The sequence below is a fragment of the Pyrus communis genome, chromosome 7 (genome assembly GCF_041283825.1).
Source record: "Pyrus communis isolate YQ-2024b chromosome 7, ASM4128382v1, whole genome shotgun sequence".
Taxonomy (NCBI): domain Eukaryota; kingdom Viridiplantae; phylum Streptophyta; class Magnoliopsida; order Rosales; family Rosaceae; genus Pyrus; species Pyrus communis.
In genome coordinates this window covers 18,513,457-18,532,571 of record NC_142571.1, presented here as the reverse complement: position 1 = coordinate 18,532,571, position 19,115 = coordinate 18,513,457, and the positions used below count along the sequence as shown (strand labels likewise).

The window sequence follows — 19,115 nt, the reverse complement described above, 5'->3', positions numbered from 1 at the left end:
TAGGCACACGTGCGTCACGCAAAATAGCTCAAGTTATCTACCAAGTTAACTTGAGCTATTTATTGTATACTCAAAACGACTCAAGTTATCTACCAAGCTTGTACATTTTAAGCTCACTCAAGCTCGACTCATATAATTAAAAAATATGTAAATTCATTACACCCTGATAAATAAGAAATGTGATTGTTTAAAATGCCCTCGGAAGCTAATCAAGTACAAAACGCATTGCTGCGGGATGGCTATTTGCAATCATAATTGAGAGTTCTCGTACTGTAGAAAGTTGTTTGTCATTTTATCACTTAAAACGTATGGAGAATAATTTTCACTAAATTATTCTCATTTAGCGTGCAAATGAAATCACAAGTGCTCAACTATCTGTAAATAGTACCATATTCTATAAAATTAGAATCATTACAAAACAAGCTAGCAAACATTCCATTACCTGTAAATTTGGAGTAGTGAATTCACCAAATAACTTGACTGTGTACATCAAATGGGCGATATGTGGCAAGTATGTAACTTCCAAGTACATTCCATGCTTGCTAGCAACTACATGTTGAACTGGCCAATTTTGGGAGATATAAGAAACCTGAACCAAAATTTAAAAGAGACGAAAAAAGAAAATTAAACACTCATCATAAACAACTTTAGAGACATAAAATTCAATCCAACTTACAAAACATCATATGAGAATAACATATCAAGTATGTGATGTAAAGACATAACTGGAAGGTTAAGAAGTAGCATTTTAAGTTCATCAGTATCTTCAGACTACATAACAAGCAATCGATCATCACCATAAATCACTTGACGAACATATGTAAATTCAAACAAGACAATAAAAGTTTTTTGAACACATTTCAAACAACCATTACACCCTGATAAACAAGAACTACAAACAAGATAGTAAAAGTTTCAAATATGTAAATTCAGAGTCTTTCTTAAAAAATGTTCAGTACAGGAAACTAACCCATTTCATTTTCTGTTTCATTTTCTTTTAGAGGATTAAGATAAGTCAACCATTAAAGGAATGTCTAGTACGTGCATGTCACGATCGAATGCAACAAACGACCCCAAAATACTGCGTTAATGAATTCAACTAGGAATGCACGGGCAGGTAGTCACATACATATTACATACTTAAGCCTAAACACTAATCACTAATCCCCTCAAGAACAAAGGGTTGAGTTTCTTTTCAATATTTTTTCATAATATAACTTTAGAAAATTTGGTTTAGGCCAATGAATAAATTCTTATTTCAAACATATGTCAATTAACATTTTATTTAGTAGCATATATAGGTCAGTAGAAACAATTATCCCCCAAACCAGCTTCGTACTTCTCTTTATTGGGTAAGTGGGATTCTATCTGGGTTTATGAGAGATAAATGAGACACGAACTCGAGTTTTAAGTTGACACTGTTATTTAGAATTAGGTTTAGCCAAATTAATTAAAGTAGCGTGCTTCTCCAGTGCACAAAATTTAAATTTTCTTCCCATAATTTAAACTAGAAACATCATCTTGATCTTTGGTTCTATGAAAGTGAAACAGAATATGATTAAACTATAAACATGTACCTAATGAAGCTATATCCGTGTACTTGTCACTGAAGGCATACACATCCACCCCTATTTGGAACTTGGTAAATTCCGCAACCATCTGCTTGTAGAAAGGATCCTCTGTATCAGAGCCATAGACACGAAGATCATCTCCACGCAACTTTAAGCGACCACCACCATGAGATGGCAGTGTATTTTGAAAAATTAACAATTTTCCCCCAAGGTTACTCTATAAAAGCACACGCGTGGACATAAGATAATGCAAAGTGAATGAACAACCAGACTTTTGGAACTGCATAATGAAGTACTTAATGGTCAATTACTCAAGGAATACATAACTTAACACACTTCTTTTATAATTGGTGATAAATTTTATCCAAAGGTAAAATTAAAATTGTTATTTGTGAAGAAGCTCACACTCCATAAGCATAAGCGAGGCTTTAAGAGCTGGACCAAAAGCAGACTCCACATTCACGTTGTCTTGAAACATAGACTCCACAACACTTCTTGATTCAGATAGATTAACAAGAAGATCATCAGGCAATGGAACAAATACATCATCCAGATCTGAGACCATCATTTGAGGCTGAGTCAAAGATGAATGCACATAAAACTCACAGGATCTCAGCACAAATGTTGGTAGTCGGACAAAAAAAAAAAGAAAATAACAAATTATGTTAACACTTAACAGTGATAACAGAAAACACATACCTTCAAAGCATGATCGGATGGTTTGGGCCACAACCTGCAAAGAGGTCATCCATAAATTTCAATAATTCGGACATAGAGGTAAATAGACCTTTGGTAGTAGGTAATTAAAGATATAATAAAGACAACTCAAATGAAAAGACATCACAACCTTCCATGAGACTAACATAAAACATAAAACTTACATGATATCTTTATCTTTATAGAATGGAGACGATCAGACGATTTGTTGGGAATATTAATGTGGGTAGATGAGAAGCGGTGTTAAACCCCCAGCCACCTGCTTTTGCCTTTACAAGTTTATATTAATCTTCATTCGAACTACAATAATAACTCTCGCTATCCTCACTACTATCATTTTCGGATTCCCATTCATCCTCATCTTCATTTGCCTCTTCTGGTGCATTGTATTGAGGCAAATCACCAAGGTCAATTGATATTTTGAATTCGGGTACTCCAGGTATGTCAAACGGTTCTTGGACAATATTAGTATCTCGGAGTGTTTCTTCACCAATTTCTATCGAAGATGATAACTGTTGGTCAGCGATGTCGTCGTTGCCATCATGATCTAGTTCCGGAATATCATATAGCCCTCTTCGCTCAATCTTCTGAACAACTTTCCAACCATTGCCGGCTTTAGGGTCATCTAGATAGAATATTTGTTTCGCCATAGTTGCCAAAATGTATGGGTCTTCATCGTACCAATGTGTCGTAGTGTTTACTGATAGTAAACCCTGATCTCGCTTAACACTCGTTCGGTTATGTGGGTTTGTATCAAACCAAAGGCACTTAAACAGTATCACTTGACACCTGTCTTTGTAAAGCAATTGTACTACACTAGTTAGTTTGCCATAAAAATCAATGTCTTCACTGTCGCCCGCACGCGGGACATGAACACCACTATTTTGAGTAGACGACTTGTCATCACGTGTTGCCCCCAAGAACTTGATCCCGTTTACATGACAACCCGAGAACAATTCAACGTGAAGCGGTCCTCTCGCCAAGTTATATAATTCTTCATCGTATGAGGGTGAATTCAATTCCTTCAATTTGTTCATCTAATATGACATATACAAAAAGTTAACATATTAGTGTAACCAAATTTAAAGAAAGGCATGAACAAGTTGGAAAATATGCTCAATTCAAACCACATACAACTTACATGTGCGTGAAACCACGAAGGAAACAAGTCACGGTGCTTCTTGGCATATAAATGTGAAGGATGTTCCCGCTTCATCAATTGTTCATGCTCTTCAAGGTATGGCAAAGCCTCGTCACAATTGTTGAGTATGAACCAATGCGCTACCTCCATGTCATTTTTGGTAAACGATTCGCCATTTACAGGATCGCCAAATGGTCGCGCAATTTGGGCAAAAACAAACAGTTTCTCTTTTCTGACATCACCGTCATTATTGCGTTGAGGACGATTGAAAGTTGTCTCAACATCTTCAAGATACATTGCACAAAAAGTAAGTGACTCATATGCAACCCATGCCTCCACCAGTGATCCTTCGGGCTTTGCCCTGTTTCGAACGCACTTTTTCAACTCACCAAGATATCTGCACAAATAAAGGGTATGCAACAAATTATTCAAAGCGTTCGTTGATCATGAATCTGTTATATATATAGACGCTTAAGTAAGTACCTTTCTATTGGATACATCCATCGACAGTTCACTGGTCCTGCAAGCAATGCCTCATCTGGCAAGTGAATCATCACGTGAATCATACTTGTAAAGAAAGCTGGGGGAAATATCTGTTCGAACTTGCATAAGACGTTTACAATGTCGTCCTGCAATTGTTTAACATCCGATTTCCGCAAACACCTTGCAGTCAACTGCGAAAAAAATCTCGACAACAATACGATTGATTTCACCACATCAAGAGGCAATAAGTGTCGAATACCAACCGGAAGAAGGCGTTGGAGTATCACATGACAGTCATGACTCTTCATGTTTGAAAATTTACACCCCCTCACGTTCACGCAATGCGAGATATTGGAAGCATACCCATCTGGAAACTTTACAGAAGAAATAAAGTTGAAAAACTCTTTCTTCCCATTCGGCTTAACTGTAAAAAATGGATGCCTTTTTTTCAATGTACCACCGACTTTCTTCATCCACAAGGGTGATCTAATGCCCATTCGTTCCAAATCGAGGCGGGCTTCGATCGTGTCCTTCGTTTTTCCTTCAATGTCTAGAATTGTCCCGACCAAAGTATCAAACACATTTTTCTCAATATGCATAACATCGAGGTTGTGTCTCAATTTTAACTTTGACCAGTACGGGAGCTCAAATAACATACTTTTGTGCGTCCAGTTCAGATGTGTAGTTGGTCTGGGCTTACTGACCCCTTTGCCGAAATGACCGAATTCCAATCGATTTAATTGATCCAAAATCTCATCTCCGGACCACTCTCTTGGCCTTGGCCGAGTCTCTTTTGTGCCATGGAAGGCTTTATCATTATGACGCCACTCATTATCCCAAGGGAGCCATCTACGATGACCAAGATAACAAACTTTTCTCGCATGCCAAGACGATGTTACGTTCTCTTTGCATATTGGACATGCCAAATAACCCTTAGTCATCCACCCAGAAACCATTGCATACGCGGGAAAATCGTTTACTGTCCACATCACTGCCGCTCGCATGGTGAACATCTGCCCAGTATACTTATCGTACGTAGGAACACCGTTTTCCCATAAATCTTTTAGCTCATCAACCAATGGCCGCAAATAAACATCAATGGACTTTCCTGGATCTTCGGTAATTAATAGAGTCAACATCATGTATTCTTTTTTCATGCACTTCCAAGGCGGCAGATTATAAGGAAAAACAACGACCGCCCAAGTGCTGTGGATTTGGTTTAAAACCCCGAACGGATTAAATCCGTCGGTGGCAAGTCCCAATCTGACGTTGCGCGGGTCAGCTGCAAAATCAGGGTACATCCGATCAAATTCTTTCCATGCCTCTCCATCTGCAGGATGCCTCATAACATCGTCATTTACCCGTCCTTCTTTATGCCATCTCATGTTGGTTGCGGTATGTATCGACATGTACAATCGCTGCAACCTAGGCTTCAATGGAAGATAACGCATTACTTTTTGTGGAATCTTGGTCTTTCTATTCTGTGATGTCATTTTAAACCTCGGCTCACTGCAGACAGAGCATTTATCCAACTGTTTGTTCTCTTTATAGAACAATATGCAATTATTTACACATGCGTGAATTTTTTCATATCCCAATCCGAGACCCTTCAACACTTTTTGGGCACTTTTATGATCTTCAGGTAAACAATTCTCCTTTGGGAGCATCCTCTTGATAACTCCCAAAAAGTAATCAAAGCACTTGTTTGACAAATGAAACTTGATCTTACCATGCATCAACTCCACAATTGCTGTGAGCACCGAAAAGTTATCGCAACCCGGATATAATTCTTGCTTCGCATTTTTCAATAGTTTTTCATAGCTTTTGAATGCCTCATTGTCCATGGTTGGACGACCGTCATCTCCCCCTTCCTGATTGGTGTTGCTCGAGGCATATGGATCAACGTCATTTAGAATATTCATAACTTGTTCACTAGGATCCACATTAGATTCAACAGTCTCCACTCGTGTCACGTATGAAGACGAAGCTTGGTCTAATCGTTCTCCATGATGATACCAAGTAGTATAGGTCTCCATCATCCCATTTCTTATTAAATGAAATCGAACATTTTCGAATGTCTCCCACATTGAGTTGTTACACCTCCTACACGGACATCGGATATGAGTTGAAGCTAGGTTGTGTCTAGTGGCGAATTTAATGAACTCATCTATTCCATCCAAGTACTGAATAGCACATCTATTATGATTATGTATCCACTGTCTGTCCATTTTGTCTGCAATCCCAATAAAAGTACAAGAGTTACAACAACTTTAACTATTATTTTGTCATCTTATTCCTCCAGTAAGGGCCCTATCCCATTCAAGAATGCACAGTTATGTGCCGTAATTTACGATTCCAATGGATTAAATTTTGACGTGGGCTAATTTCGACAGCATCTCCTTACAGTTCTTCAAGTGCACGCTGTAGATACATAATATCCACCGTGTACTCGAAGAACATCAAGAAATGTTACCAAAATTTCCACTATCGAAACTTAATCCGTGAACCGCAAACTACAACACATAACTTTGCATTCCCAAACTGTCCAAAAAATGGGACAATTCAAGAATTAATTGGACCGTAGTCATGCTTTCGCATCCATACATGAAATCCAACTAATTCTCAAATGGGAAACTAAGCTTTTCTTGAAAAAAGTGTACGAAGTTAAGTAGTATTAACTTCGTACAACACAAAACAATTTTGTAGGTGATGTACAAAAATATGTGCATACAAATAAACTAAATTACGATAATTACTAAAACTAAATAAAATAGATAAAATTAATTTAGCGAAGAAAATAAAATGATTTATGTACACTGTGACATCTCAAATGTAGTCAAATTTCTCTTAGACTTCATTTAATATAAGTGATTTATGCACCTTTTATTTCACTTTACGCATCTACCTCTTAATTTTGTCCTTAGTTCTCCTTTATTTTGTTTAATCCAATAACTAAATAAAAAATATATGGGGAAAATTATTTTTCCCTCGCTTCACGGCTTCTGGTAAACTCTTATATGAGATACAGTAGCTATGCCTCTGTCATCACCAATCAGAGTAAATAATGACAGTGAAAAAGTTGATTACAAAAGGCAGTAACAAGTGAAAAGAAAGAACTAATAATTTAAGAGAAGGTTTTGAGGGAGAGATAGAGAGAGGTTTGAGGAATTTATGTCTTTAACATGATGTGGCATGCCTTTGCAAAAGCCAAAAGGTCCAAGTTCTTTGTTTCATAAAAAGATTCAAATCAAGTTGAAAAACTTATTTACAACAGAAAATTTGGATGGTTTCCTTTCTCCACCTAAAATCAAAAATTTATAATAGGAAGGTTACATACTGGAACCTGGTCCCGTTTTACTTGCAGACAGTTTACTTTTCAACTAGATGAAGAGCTTGTATGAATTTTGTCGTCTTAGTTGCTTTCACTACCTAATCTTGTCAATTTATAGGATTTGTGATTTTGCATGTCTTAGTTGATATGAAGTATATATGTGGTTCTAATGAAAAGATGGGTCGTGTGTATACAGTTGCTAATTTGAAAACCATGTATAACTGGACACATATATGAACGTATACATAAATTAACAAATTGGAAATGGAAGTTTAAAAGATGAGTTAGTGTTTATATGTATCTCAACTCTCAATCATGAGGAAGTAGAACTATGTGCCTTATGGTTGCATAGTATTTCGAACAACCTACTGCTCTATATTTGAGACTACTTTAGACCAGAGCACCAAATAATAATTATGCTTAGGAATGGGAAAATGATGAATGTGTGTTTGACCTCTTTTATGACACCAGAATTGCAGAAGAATTACAGTACCAATAATCATCCAGTAAATGGTTTACCTCCAGAGTTCGAATCTTTGCTGCCACTTCAAAGTAGCATTCGAAAAAATTGCTTGTAACAATTAGCCACTAAATGGCCTTCTCTCCACACTGCCCTGAAAATGACATATACAAGACACTTGTGTAAAATTTAATTGTTCTTATGTATTGCAGAAACATGACATTATCAAAAAAATATTAGACCCCATGAAAATGTGATAGAATCAAGGCCATATGTTATTGGTGCACCCAAGGTGTTTGAACTACCATACGTCTCGGGTTTGAAACTAATAATCATATGCTAGTTGTTATGATTGTATTGATCAAGTTCGTTGTAAAGTAGGGTTGCTGTACAACATATTGTATGACTCATTGACCCTTATCATGTAATAAGCAATACAATTGAAATCCCCATTCTCTCTCTTGTCCCGCTCATCTCTTTCTTCTTCCTTCACCTACTGTTAATACAAACTCCCCCCTCCCCTAAATTATTGTAATAGTTTCGTACCCTCCCCTCCTCTTAATAATAATTGAAAAAGGGTTGAACATGCATGGATAAGGGGGTTTGGAGGGCTTAATTTGTCTGTGATATCCATGGAGAGCTAGTTTCCTATGTTTATAGAAATATTTCCTTTGTTTTATTAATTGTCACTTAATCATGGTATTTCGAGAAAGCTAACCGAAGTACAAATATGGTTTACAATTGAGTATTATATGATTAGTTTGAAAATTTTCTAATTTATTCAATTTATAATTGGCCATAAATTAATAGGAGTTTATAATGTGCGTAGAAATCACTTTCCAAAAATATAACGTATGCATAAGATTCTTGTAGCGCCTTTGGTTGCTAGAGTTCAAACTTCTCCAGTCGTCATATGTATTTGTCCAATGTTCAATCCGGGTTAAGCAATTATATTTGCATTCAAATTTAAATTCGTTGGTTTTGTCCAATCAACTCTCATATCTTTTCCCACCACAACACTAACACTTGCAAATAGCAAGATATATAGCAAAAATCAACAACAATGTTAGTTAGGTGATAATGTTTTAGCTCAACTTTCTGTATGTAAGCTAAAGAAGCTTCTAAGCCACACACGATTGATAATATATAATGTTACATGTTTCCTCCTTAAATTCATTTTTTCAGCATTTTTATTTAATATAAGAACACAATATTTGTATTAAGTTCATAGTTTTTACTAGCAAGAGTGCCCACGCGGTGCTGCGGGTTTTCAAACTGTACAAAACATGTAGAAAGTTTTAAATGTATATATGATATGCCATACTATTTACATACATGTGGAAAATGTACTTACAACACTATCTACAATAAGGAACAATAAGTAGGATTGAACTTCCTTAATCTGATGGGCTTGTTTTCATTTTGCTTAGCATCGTTGACTGAAATTATTAGAGAAACAGAAAAAGAATTTCAGAAATTGTTTATGAAGGAAACAAATTCAGTCCATATTATAAATAATAGATGATCTATTACCTATAAGGAAAAAGACTTGGTAAAACCATTTTACCACATCAGGAAACGTTTGTTTATGAGTTGTAATTCATTGCAACAAATTTATTTCCATCACCAATGCTTCGTACTTGAATGATCTAAATTAAAAAAATAATAGCTATAAATGGACATTCATCACTAAAAATGAAAATCATAGACCCTAAAACTTCCAACATGGTGAAAAATATAAACATTGCGAAATTGGAATAGAAATCAATTCTGAACAGAAACTGAGCAGCGGGATTACACTAAATGGAAACCGTAAACATAAATTGAAACAATTCTTATAGAATGAGTCAGTCGAACTTACAACATAGTGAGGAGTGCAATTTTGCTGCCAATTTGCTAAACCAAGACTACCTATACCAAATCAGAACATTTTAATCCTTGAATAAGGTATATTGGATGACGCTAAGCATGCATGCTTAAATTAGACAATGACTTGGAACATCTACTTAAAACTCAAAAGTACATCACTTCAATTAAGAATATCTCGAGACTATCTCTAATCTTTGGTTAAACCATGACTTGGAACATGTCTAAAAAGCCCCGAATTTTAATTGGTACAACAGGACAAAGAGCTTATAGCTCCAACCAGTAATCAAACTCTACTGAAATCAGCTAGAATAATAACTGAAATGAAAAAGAAACAAAAATATAGGAATACCATATTAATTTTCAAATCTTACCACCAGTCTGCAAGGTGTGCCGAAAGCTTGTGTCTCACCATGGCTCGGTCTTTGCTTTGTTAGTAACTTAGCCGTCAAATCTTTCAACTGCAATGATCAGTTAGAACACGATCAGAGAAAAAGCACATATGGAAAAGCATACTACTTTCAAAATGCTCATGGAATCCGCAGTCGAAACTTTTCACTTTGCTTCTATCTGCAAGATAGCAAAAGGATATTAACGATGAAGGGATGATAACAAATCTTATTAAAGATTGCACTGTATTCATTACCAAAGTGTTAACCTGGTGAAAGTATAAAATATTATGGATTTACACAGCCAAATTCTACACTTGTTAATTCCGAAATTTTTCGTTTTTTGGCGTATTGAAACAAAAGTAAAAGGCGTGATCTAATCAATTTGAAAAATCTCAAGAATTCACATATTATTATAAAACCAAATTCATTGTCAAGATTAAGAGCAACCGAATAACACAATAACAAAACGGGAAAAAAAAAAAAATTTAACTACCTTTGTCAAACCTCTTGGGATTCAAGTCGACTGACTCCACCCCCATACTAAGTGGTGCCCTAGAAATTCTTGCAACTTTAGTAGCCTTGATCATGCATGTTTATAAATACATAAAAGAAGATAAATGCAATTTATTAGACTAAAGAATTTGGGATCAATAAACTTACAGCGAGGCCAATAAACAGCGATTGAAGATAATTTTTCGTGTTGCTACATTGAGAAGGGCACCCAAACCTGATATTAAAAAACAAAATATTTAGTATAATGTAAACAATTCAATATGTAGTATCAGTTTAGGATGCATAATTCAAGGCTCTAAAACCCGCAAAATCACAGAAAAAAAATATCACATCTCATTGTAAAAAAGAAAGAACCGACTTAATCATAGTATAAAAGACATAAATACAAAGACAACTTTAACACATGATGATATTTGATATACATAAATTTTTAAAAGGTGATACAAATACCAGAACATATTTATATATATATATATATGTACAAACAGTTATCAACATGATTAACAAAAATTTGTAAATTCTAAAATTTACACTACTTGTCAATCACTTACACTTTCTCTTTTTTTCTTTCCAATTTGAGCAAAAGCACTGTGTAGCTTATATAAATTGTTGTGCCAATAATCTGCAATAGATAACATAGTATAAATAAGTTATACAAAACAATAGCATTGTAATAATCCTTTTTTTATTTTATTTAAATCAATAATTATCAATACGATTAATAAAAATTTATAAATTGTGAACTGAACACTACTTAGTAAGTTGGCCAACCTTTTTTTTTTTCAATTTCAGCAAAAGCACTTTGTACCTTATATAAATTGCTTTGATAATGATCTACAATGGAAAATGCAGTCACAAATGAGATACACAAAACAGAAATAGTATTATAATGATCTTTCTTTTTTTCGTTGAAAGCATTGCATAATTGGGAAAAGAAATGAAAACTTAAATTAAACTATCAAGAACCAAATGATCTAACACATTTTAGTTCTACTTAAACTATAACAATACAATATATCTACCACAAATAATCTGTAAAGAGAACTATTAAAATCTCTTGACCCCAATAAGCATCTTTTACCTTACAAAAATTCTATGGATAAGTGACTTCTTTATACAACATTGCTATTCCGAATACCTAATCTCACACTTAGCTTGCAATTAAATTTTCCAAAGAGTAGGCAATGACATGATGATGGTAATATACTTTCTTATAAAACAAACCATATACAATCTATTTTTCGTCATATTTTAGAAATGGGTAAATTTTTAATTGAGAAGTATTCTAGAAATGGGTAAATTTTTAATTGCCTTCTCAAACAGTATATCTATATTTGGGCAATCTGGGTAATTGAATCGCCTAGAAAATAAGTTCACTGAACAGGATTTCATAAAATAAAAAATAATAATAATAATAATAATTGAAAAAAAAATAAAAAGGGGTGAAACCGAATCGTGAAAAATGAATCATCTCAATCAATTTCCCAACAAAATAAAAGGTTAGGCTAGGAGGAACCCACGTTTTCCTCACCCTCTCCGCCTATTTCGAAAACATTTTTCTTCTTTCCAACTTCCCCATCTCTGTCTCCCCTCTCTTTCCCTTTCAACTCCTTTTTTTCTCTGTTCATATCTTCTTTCCCATCTCTGAAAAACCCACCCCAGTTCAATTGAATAAATCGCAGCAAACTCAAATAAAATTTTGAATATTTCAGACCGAAAACGGAAACCAAACGACCACATAAAAATACGTAAATTGGAGATTGCCCAGATGACGAAATTATGAAAGAACAGTAACCCAGAAGTTAAAATCGGAAAAAGCCGAAAACTTTGTAAGATTTGATCGGGACAGAGTAATCAGAGTTCATACCTTTTTCAAGAGAGAAACAAATAGTAGTCACAGCTACTGCAACTGCTCTCTCTAAGTCTGGAGTTTCTAGGAAATTTAGAAAAAAATCCTAAACAATCATTATAAAACACACCTTAGCTAAATAAGATTGATTCTGCAGAGATCTGAAGATAGGCCGCGCCCAAAGGGATGGAAATCGGCCAAAATTCCAGCCACAACCGAATATCCCAGATGGAAAAAAGGACAAACACTACGAATAGATTCGCCGGATTGACAAAATTTAGCAAACGGACGTTGATAACGGAGACCAAAAATATGCTGGAGAAGGAAAAAAGGGAGTGAGATGCAGCTTGCACAATAAGAATGGCGAGAGAGAGAAGAGAGATGGAACTCAGACAAACAAAAAGCAGAAAAGAGAGAAACGGAAGATGCTTCCAGCAGCCTCGTGTAAAACAGGGACACAAACGGAAAGAAAACAGAGAAGCGAGGGCAGTTCCGTCCGGACACTGGTCATCCACAGTACCCAACTCCTACGGATTTTAGTATATATGATAAGCATCAAATGAATGTCTATCTCATATACTATGACTACTTTCTGGTAGATAATTTCCTTAATTTTTGGTAGTAACAGCATGGAAAGGATCCTAGAAATACTCATATGCTAAGAGCACTAGTAGAAACAAGGTTAGTAACACAATATTTTTCAAAGCACATTTACTAGTTAAAGTATTGTTAGAACTACCTGGTGTATAGAGAAAAAGAAAATCAACAAGATAGTTATCTCCCTTGATTTTACAATTTCAATTTCGTAAATGAATCACATGAATGATCTACATATTATTAATTCAGTTTACATCATGTTTAAGAGCAAGGGAAGGATTGCAATCCAAAAAACATAAAGAATTAATATCAATTCAAACCTGATCTGGTAGACGATTTTGAAGAGAGAGATGGAAGATGGAGGTAGCTGGTGCAACTGGGTTTGCAGTTTCTGCCTCCCAAACTAATCAAATGAAATAAAAAAAGTCGTTGACTTTGCGCGACGCAGGTGAGCATGCGTCGCGCAAAACAGCTTTGCGCGACGCATGTGGGCATGCGTCGTGCAAAACATCTTTGAGCGACGAATACTGGCGTCGCGCAAAGTTGTTTTGCGCGACGCATGACCACCTGAGTCACGCAAAGCTGTTTTGTGCGACGCATGCCCACCTGCGTCGCGCAAAGTCAACGAAAAAAGTGGTAAATCCTTTTTCGTTTGGCGCCAAAAGTTTGGCGACGAAAGACGGCGTCGCGCAAAACTGCTTTGCGCGACGTATGTTCACCTATGTCGCGCAAAGGCGTTTTGCGCAACGCTTCCTTTGTCGTGCAAAGTGCCGTCGCGCAAACTGACTTTGCGCTACAAAATTTTCTCCGTCGCGCAAGATTCCGTCGTGCAAACATGTTTTTCTACTAGTGAGAATACTTGGTTACACCCGGACTCCTAACGGATAATCAAAATAAAGAGAGAATGAACCCTAGAACCTGAATTGAATTGCTCTTACTAAGTTATCTAATGACATAGAATTGGATTGATATGAAGTCGGATACCTAGCGTTTCAACCATTGTTTTAGAAATTATTTACATAAATTCTCTTTAATTTACTGCACTTAATATTACTTGATCAACCTCTCTTTGATTAATTATTTGAATTTCGTAGTTTAATTGTTTTCGTTATTTTAATTCTAGTGGGTACTATAAAATTGAATTTAGTTAGGTGACTTTACAAATCTATGTGGGTACGACACTCGTATTTGCTTGTTATACTATCATATCGATTCGTGCACTTGCAAGAAATATAATTTGTTCATCACTTTATAAACAAATGCCTTGGTAATCGGGTCTTTCTTTTGCCTCTTTTTACTCTTATCGGTATCATTCTACACTTTTTTTTTAGTTTATTTGGTGCTATACTATGTGTTTATCTCAGTAGTTTGTACTATTAGATAATAGATTTTACGATTGACCGGTAAGAAAAATAGTATATTCTAAATTTAATTTTGACTGTCTATTTCTGTAATACTTAATAGTTCAGATTACTAAAAAAAAGTAGTATATTATGGTGAAATTATGTATTGTCGATTTACATAATAACATGCAAATACATGTACAACCGAGTATACGCAAAATCTTAATATTAGAACATGAGAATCAAACCTAAATTTTCCTACTAACAAATGAAACAGATTGTAAATAGACTGTATACAAGGGAAACGTAGCTTTAAGATATTGGAAAAGTGGATTAAAAGCGAAGGAAAAAATAAAAGTGAAGAAGAAAAGGTGGAGGAAGATAAGATAAAATTGTCCAGACTCCAAACGGGTCTGCAGAATGATAAGGAAACACCCCACCCACCATTCATAACATGGATTGGTGACAGCAAAGCTCTCCTTTTTCTTCACTTTCCAGAAACATCTCTTGATTAGAAGTAGGATTATCTCCTCTTCTATTCTCATCAATTCTTTATCTTACTCTCATACTTTGTTTTTTACCGTTTTGTCCTTGTAAAAAAAATTAATATAAGATATTAACGTGACTTAATTATAACTGTTCAAATAGAAGGAGAAAAAATGTAAAAGAAATTCGGAAGAGAAAGAATCCTCCTCCGATTGATTAAATCCACAGAAAACATTCCATTATCACTAAATACTTGTATATACTAGAAAAGGGCAGAAAGTTTAAGGTTAAGAATAAAAATTAAGCGCACACATTTTAGGAATGGTTCCAAAAAATTCACCAACTAAAATGCCAAAAAGGGTGTCAGACTGAGTCATATGTTGTTTTCTGCTCTGGAAGGTGTTGATTCTATTCATCAATTAGCAACACAATTCGAAAACAAAAAATTGCAAATGTTTTAGGTGGAGGAGGGAAAATGAATTTATTTCACACACAAGCAATTTTTTTTTATTTGAACATTCTTGGCTATATTTTGAAACTCATTTTCATTCTACAATATTGCACAATGATTGACAATTTATATCATCTGTAAAAAAAATAAAAAAGAAAAAATAGCTATGTTCAAAATTGTTTAGTCATTTTACAATAATTTAATAAATAGACGAATGATATTTTTTAATTAACATAAAATTTTGACAATATTAATTTTTCTTAGAGTTAAGTTTTAAAGAAGGACCTAAAAATTAGTCAGTGATCATAAAAAAGAATAACAAGAGTAGAAGATAAAACGTGAAGGTATTGTGGAATTGAATGTTTTTTAATAAAAAGAAAAGAAAAGAAGGGAATAAAATGTCTTTTCATCATTTCAAACATACTTTTAACAGCTCACACAAAGACATACAGTTTCCCTTTATAAATCTCACTCCATTTCTTACACAACCATCATAACCTCACTTCAAAAGCTAAACCCTTCCAACCTTTTTAGAGAGAGAAACCCCAAACCAGAGAGTTCTAGAGAGAGAAACCCAAAACCAGAGAAATGGAGGGGAAAGAAGAAGATGTGAAGCTGGGAGCCAACAAATTCTTAGAGAGGCAGCCCATAGGGACCTCCGCACAGACAGACAAGGACTACAAGGAGCCACCGCCGGCCCCTCTGTTCGATCCCGGCGAGCTCAAGTCCTGGTCTTTCTGGAGGGCTGGGGTTGCTGAGTTCATAGCCACCTTCCTCTTCCTGTACATCACTGTCCTCACAGTCATGGGGGTTTCCAGAGCACGCAACAAGTGCGCCTCTGTGGGTAGTCAGGGCATTGCATGGGCCTTTGGTGGGACTATCTTTGCCCTTGTTTACTGCACTGCTGGTATCTCTGGTATACTCTCTCTCTCTCTCTCTCTCTCTCTCTCTCTCTCTCTCTCGTTTCGTGTTTTGTTCTTTGTTTATATCTGTTGCTTGGCATGCTTCCTTTTACTGTGGTGTTTTTTGGTAAGTTTTTGGTTAAATGGTCATTTTGGTTGCGGTCCTTAATCAACTTAATTGTTAGATTAAAATTTTGTTTATTTAAATATTTTGATTAGGTCCTTAACATCATTTAAGATATTTAACTCATGCATTATGCATTTAATGTCCCACAAATTATGAAATTTAAACAAATTCAAATAATATTTTCAAAATGTAATAAATACTTAAAAATAAATATTAGAGTAATATTGTCCTTCACAAAATTATAGCAAGAAAATAATGTACCCACATAATTATTAACATATTTAAAAAAATAACTATTGATATATTTTGAAACATAAAATAAATACATATAATTAGCATCGGTACATTTAGCACAATTGAAAATGGGTACCAATAAATTAGAAAAATATGGGTACAAATACAAATAAAACTTTAAAAAAATATGGGCACAAAAAGAAATTAATATATGGGTACAAATTAAAACTAAAAAGAAAATTGGTACAAATTAAAAATGGGTTGCAAATTAAAAATGGGTACAAACTAAAAATAAAAATATATGATAAAAAATTTAGCCATAAATATAAATATACCAAATGTAACATTTATAATACTAAATGAATATATTTAGAAATAAAAAAATATTTTATTATTAAAATAATTAATGACGTTTATTAAAACCTAAGGACATTGATAAAAAATTGAAAATGAATAAGGTTTTAATCAATAGAGTAGCAAAAATAGGGATGGAAACCTAATTTCTTCCTGGGTAGAGTTAAATATGTGCAGATATGTACAAGAATATTTGAGTTGTTTCTTAAGTTGATGTTTGGTTCCCAGGAAAATGAGGGAAAGAAAGTTTCTTTTTCTTTTACTTTAGCTTTCTGAGAGAACCTACTGGAGGATTGGTGGATTTTCTTTTTACTAGGGTTTGTGAAAAATAAAGAAACCACTTACCAAAAGAAAGAAGAAAAAAGTGAGCTTAGGTTTAGAACTTTATATTATTCGGATTAACTGAAATTTCATAGGATTATTTTTCTTCAATTCTTGTTTGGTTAACGATTTTACAGCAGAAAATCAGAATAGTAGAGTAAAAAAATTTGGATTTGAAGGTGCAAACTTTGTTCCTCATCTTTCTTATTGGATTTACTGGCCTGTTATAACTTTACCTTACAAATCCAAATTTCTGGAAAAATGAATTGCTTTGCACTAAAATTTTGAAAGTGTGTTCATTTTAGTTACCAGTTTTCTTTGTCAATTCTCACTCTTGTTTGTTACCAGTTTTCTCTGTCAATTCTGACTCTTGTTTCCCTACTAATTTTCATATTTGTTATATTAATCGTCGATTTATTGATAATTTCGACAGGTGGTCACATAAACCCAGCCGTGACATTTGGTCTCTTCCTAGCAAGGAAGCTCTCCCTGACCAGAGCTGTGTTCTACATTGTAATGCAAAGCCTTGGGGCAATTGCTGGTGCCGGGGTGGTGAAGGGGTTCCAAAAGAGCCAGTATGAGTTGCTCGGTGGTGGAGCTAATGTGGTGAACCATGGCTACACTAAGGGTGACGGCCTTGGTGCTGAGATTGTTGGCACTTTTGTTCTTGTGTACACTGTTTTCTCTGCCACTGATGCCAAGAGAAATGCCAGAGACTCTCATGTCCCTGTAAGTGTATCTCACCTTTGATTGAGTACTTGTTTACACGCTGTTCTCTTAAGGATTTTTCTGTAAATGCCGTATATATGCATGTCTACTTGTATGATCGTCGTAATGCCATGGTTACCAACTTTTTCCTTGTGCCAAACTTACCATTCTGATTAGTCAATCTTCTCGCTGTGATTTTTGGATCTTAATGAAATTCTTAAAGATAATCACAGAGTACTTTATTAGAACATTGTCTACATTATTTAAGTGGCACACGAAATTCTTCCGTGAAGTAGCAAGTGGTATCCTTACTGCAGCAGCTATGTCTATAGCCTCCATTTCCGCCGGTTATTAAACAAGTTTCTACGTACGAATGGAAATGCAGATCTTGGCTCCACTCCCCATTGGGTTTGCAGTGTTTTTGGTTCATTTGGCAACCATCCCCATCACTGGAACCGGCATAAACCCTGCTAGGAGCCTTGGGGCTGCCATCATCTACAACAAGGACCATGCATGGGATGATCATGTGAGTAAAATTAAACTGTTACGTCATTAAGTTGCATCGATCTAAATTTGCAGACGAGAATACATATGTCTTACATCTTCTATGATTTTGTTGTGTGTTTGCAGTGGATCTTCTGGGTTGGACCATTCATCGGAGCTGCACTTGCTGCACTCTACCATCAGCTAGTCATCCGAGCCATCCCATTCAAGACCAGGGATTGACATATTAATCCCTTTCGGTGTCTCTCCATCGAGCCTGATCCTGTCTAAATGCTGCGATTGTGTGTATTTCGTTCATAGTGTTTTAATGTCGAGAGTGGAGTATTTGGGGTGCTAATGTGCATATAAGTTATTTATCCTGTTACATTAATGGAAAGCTTTATTTAATTAATGTATACTTTGTAATTATGTTAATCCTCGTTATTGCATTGGAAATCTTTAGCTGCAAACCCCACTTTAAATTGTTTAATCAACAAAATTAGCATGCTTGATAATCAAGTAAATAATAATACAAGATGTAGGTATGCTAAAAAGGTCACTTTACTCAATTTCTTTCGTTTACGACTGTTAGTCGACACTCGACAACAAGATGTTCTTGACAGGATGACTATCAGTCCAGTGGCGGAGTCAGTATGAGGTCATTGGTTGTCATTGACCCCAATAACTATAAAAACTCTATGTATATTTACTTGTATATTGTATTTGACCCCTACAAACAGATAAGGCAAACTAAATTACGACATCCTTATCCTACTTCTTCTATTT

General features: G+C 35.0%; 2 protein-coding genes across 33 annotated transcripts; one reads left to right on the top strand and one right to left on the bottom strand.

Moving 5' to 3' along the window:
• Positions 1-352: 352 nt before the first annotated feature.
• LOC137733905 (uncharacterized) lies at positions 353-12,842 on the bottom strand. 32 transcript variants are annotated; one of them, XM_088696389.1, is made up of 19 exons: positions 12,454-12,842; positions 12,342-12,407; positions 11,995-12,118; positions 11,246-11,308; positions 11,026-11,096; positions 10,622-10,688; positions 10,455-10,513; positions 9,944-10,139; positions 9,565-9,614; positions 9,237-9,352; positions 9,058-9,142; positions 7,763-7,857; positions 3,913-6,145; positions 3,430-3,826; positions 2,453-3,325; positions 2,271-2,304; positions 1,977-2,145; positions 1,578-1,788; positions 353-589 (listed from the first exon to the last, which is right to left on the bottom strand). In XM_088696389.1, exons 13-15 carry the CDS (start codon positions 6,138-6,140, stop codon positions 2,573-2,575), a joined length of 3,378 nt encoding a protein of 1,125 aa, XP_088552515.1. In that variant the 5' UTR covers positions 6,141-6,145; positions 7,763-7,857; positions 9,058-9,142; positions 9,237-9,352; positions 9,565-9,614; positions 9,944-10,139; positions 10,455-10,513; positions 10,622-10,688; positions 11,026-11,096; positions 11,246-11,308; positions 11,995-12,118; positions 12,342-12,407; positions 12,454-12,842; the 3' UTR covers positions 353-589; positions 1,578-1,788; positions 1,977-2,145; positions 2,271-2,304; positions 2,453-2,572. The 32 variants fall into 32 exon arrangements, with proteins under 32 accessions (XP_088552515.1, XP_088552503.1, XP_088552504.1 ...); XM_088696377.1 differs by having other exon boundaries at positions 12,342-12,842; XM_088696378.1 differs by lacking the exon at positions 11,995-12,118.
• Positions 12,843-15,687: 2,845 nt separating this feature from the next.
• Positions 15,688-18,764, top strand: LOC137733903 (aquaporin PIP1-3). Its single transcript, XM_068473121.2, has 4 exons — positions 15,688-16,116; positions 17,572-17,867; positions 18,232-18,372; positions 18,477-18,764. The coding sequence occupies exons 1-4, from the start codon at positions 15,789-15,791 to the stop codon at positions 18,570-18,572; spliced, it is 861 nt and encodes a 286-aa protein (XP_068329222.2). The 5' UTR covers positions 15,688-15,788; the 3' UTR covers positions 18,573-18,764.
• Positions 18,765-19,115: the final 351 nt, after the last annotated feature.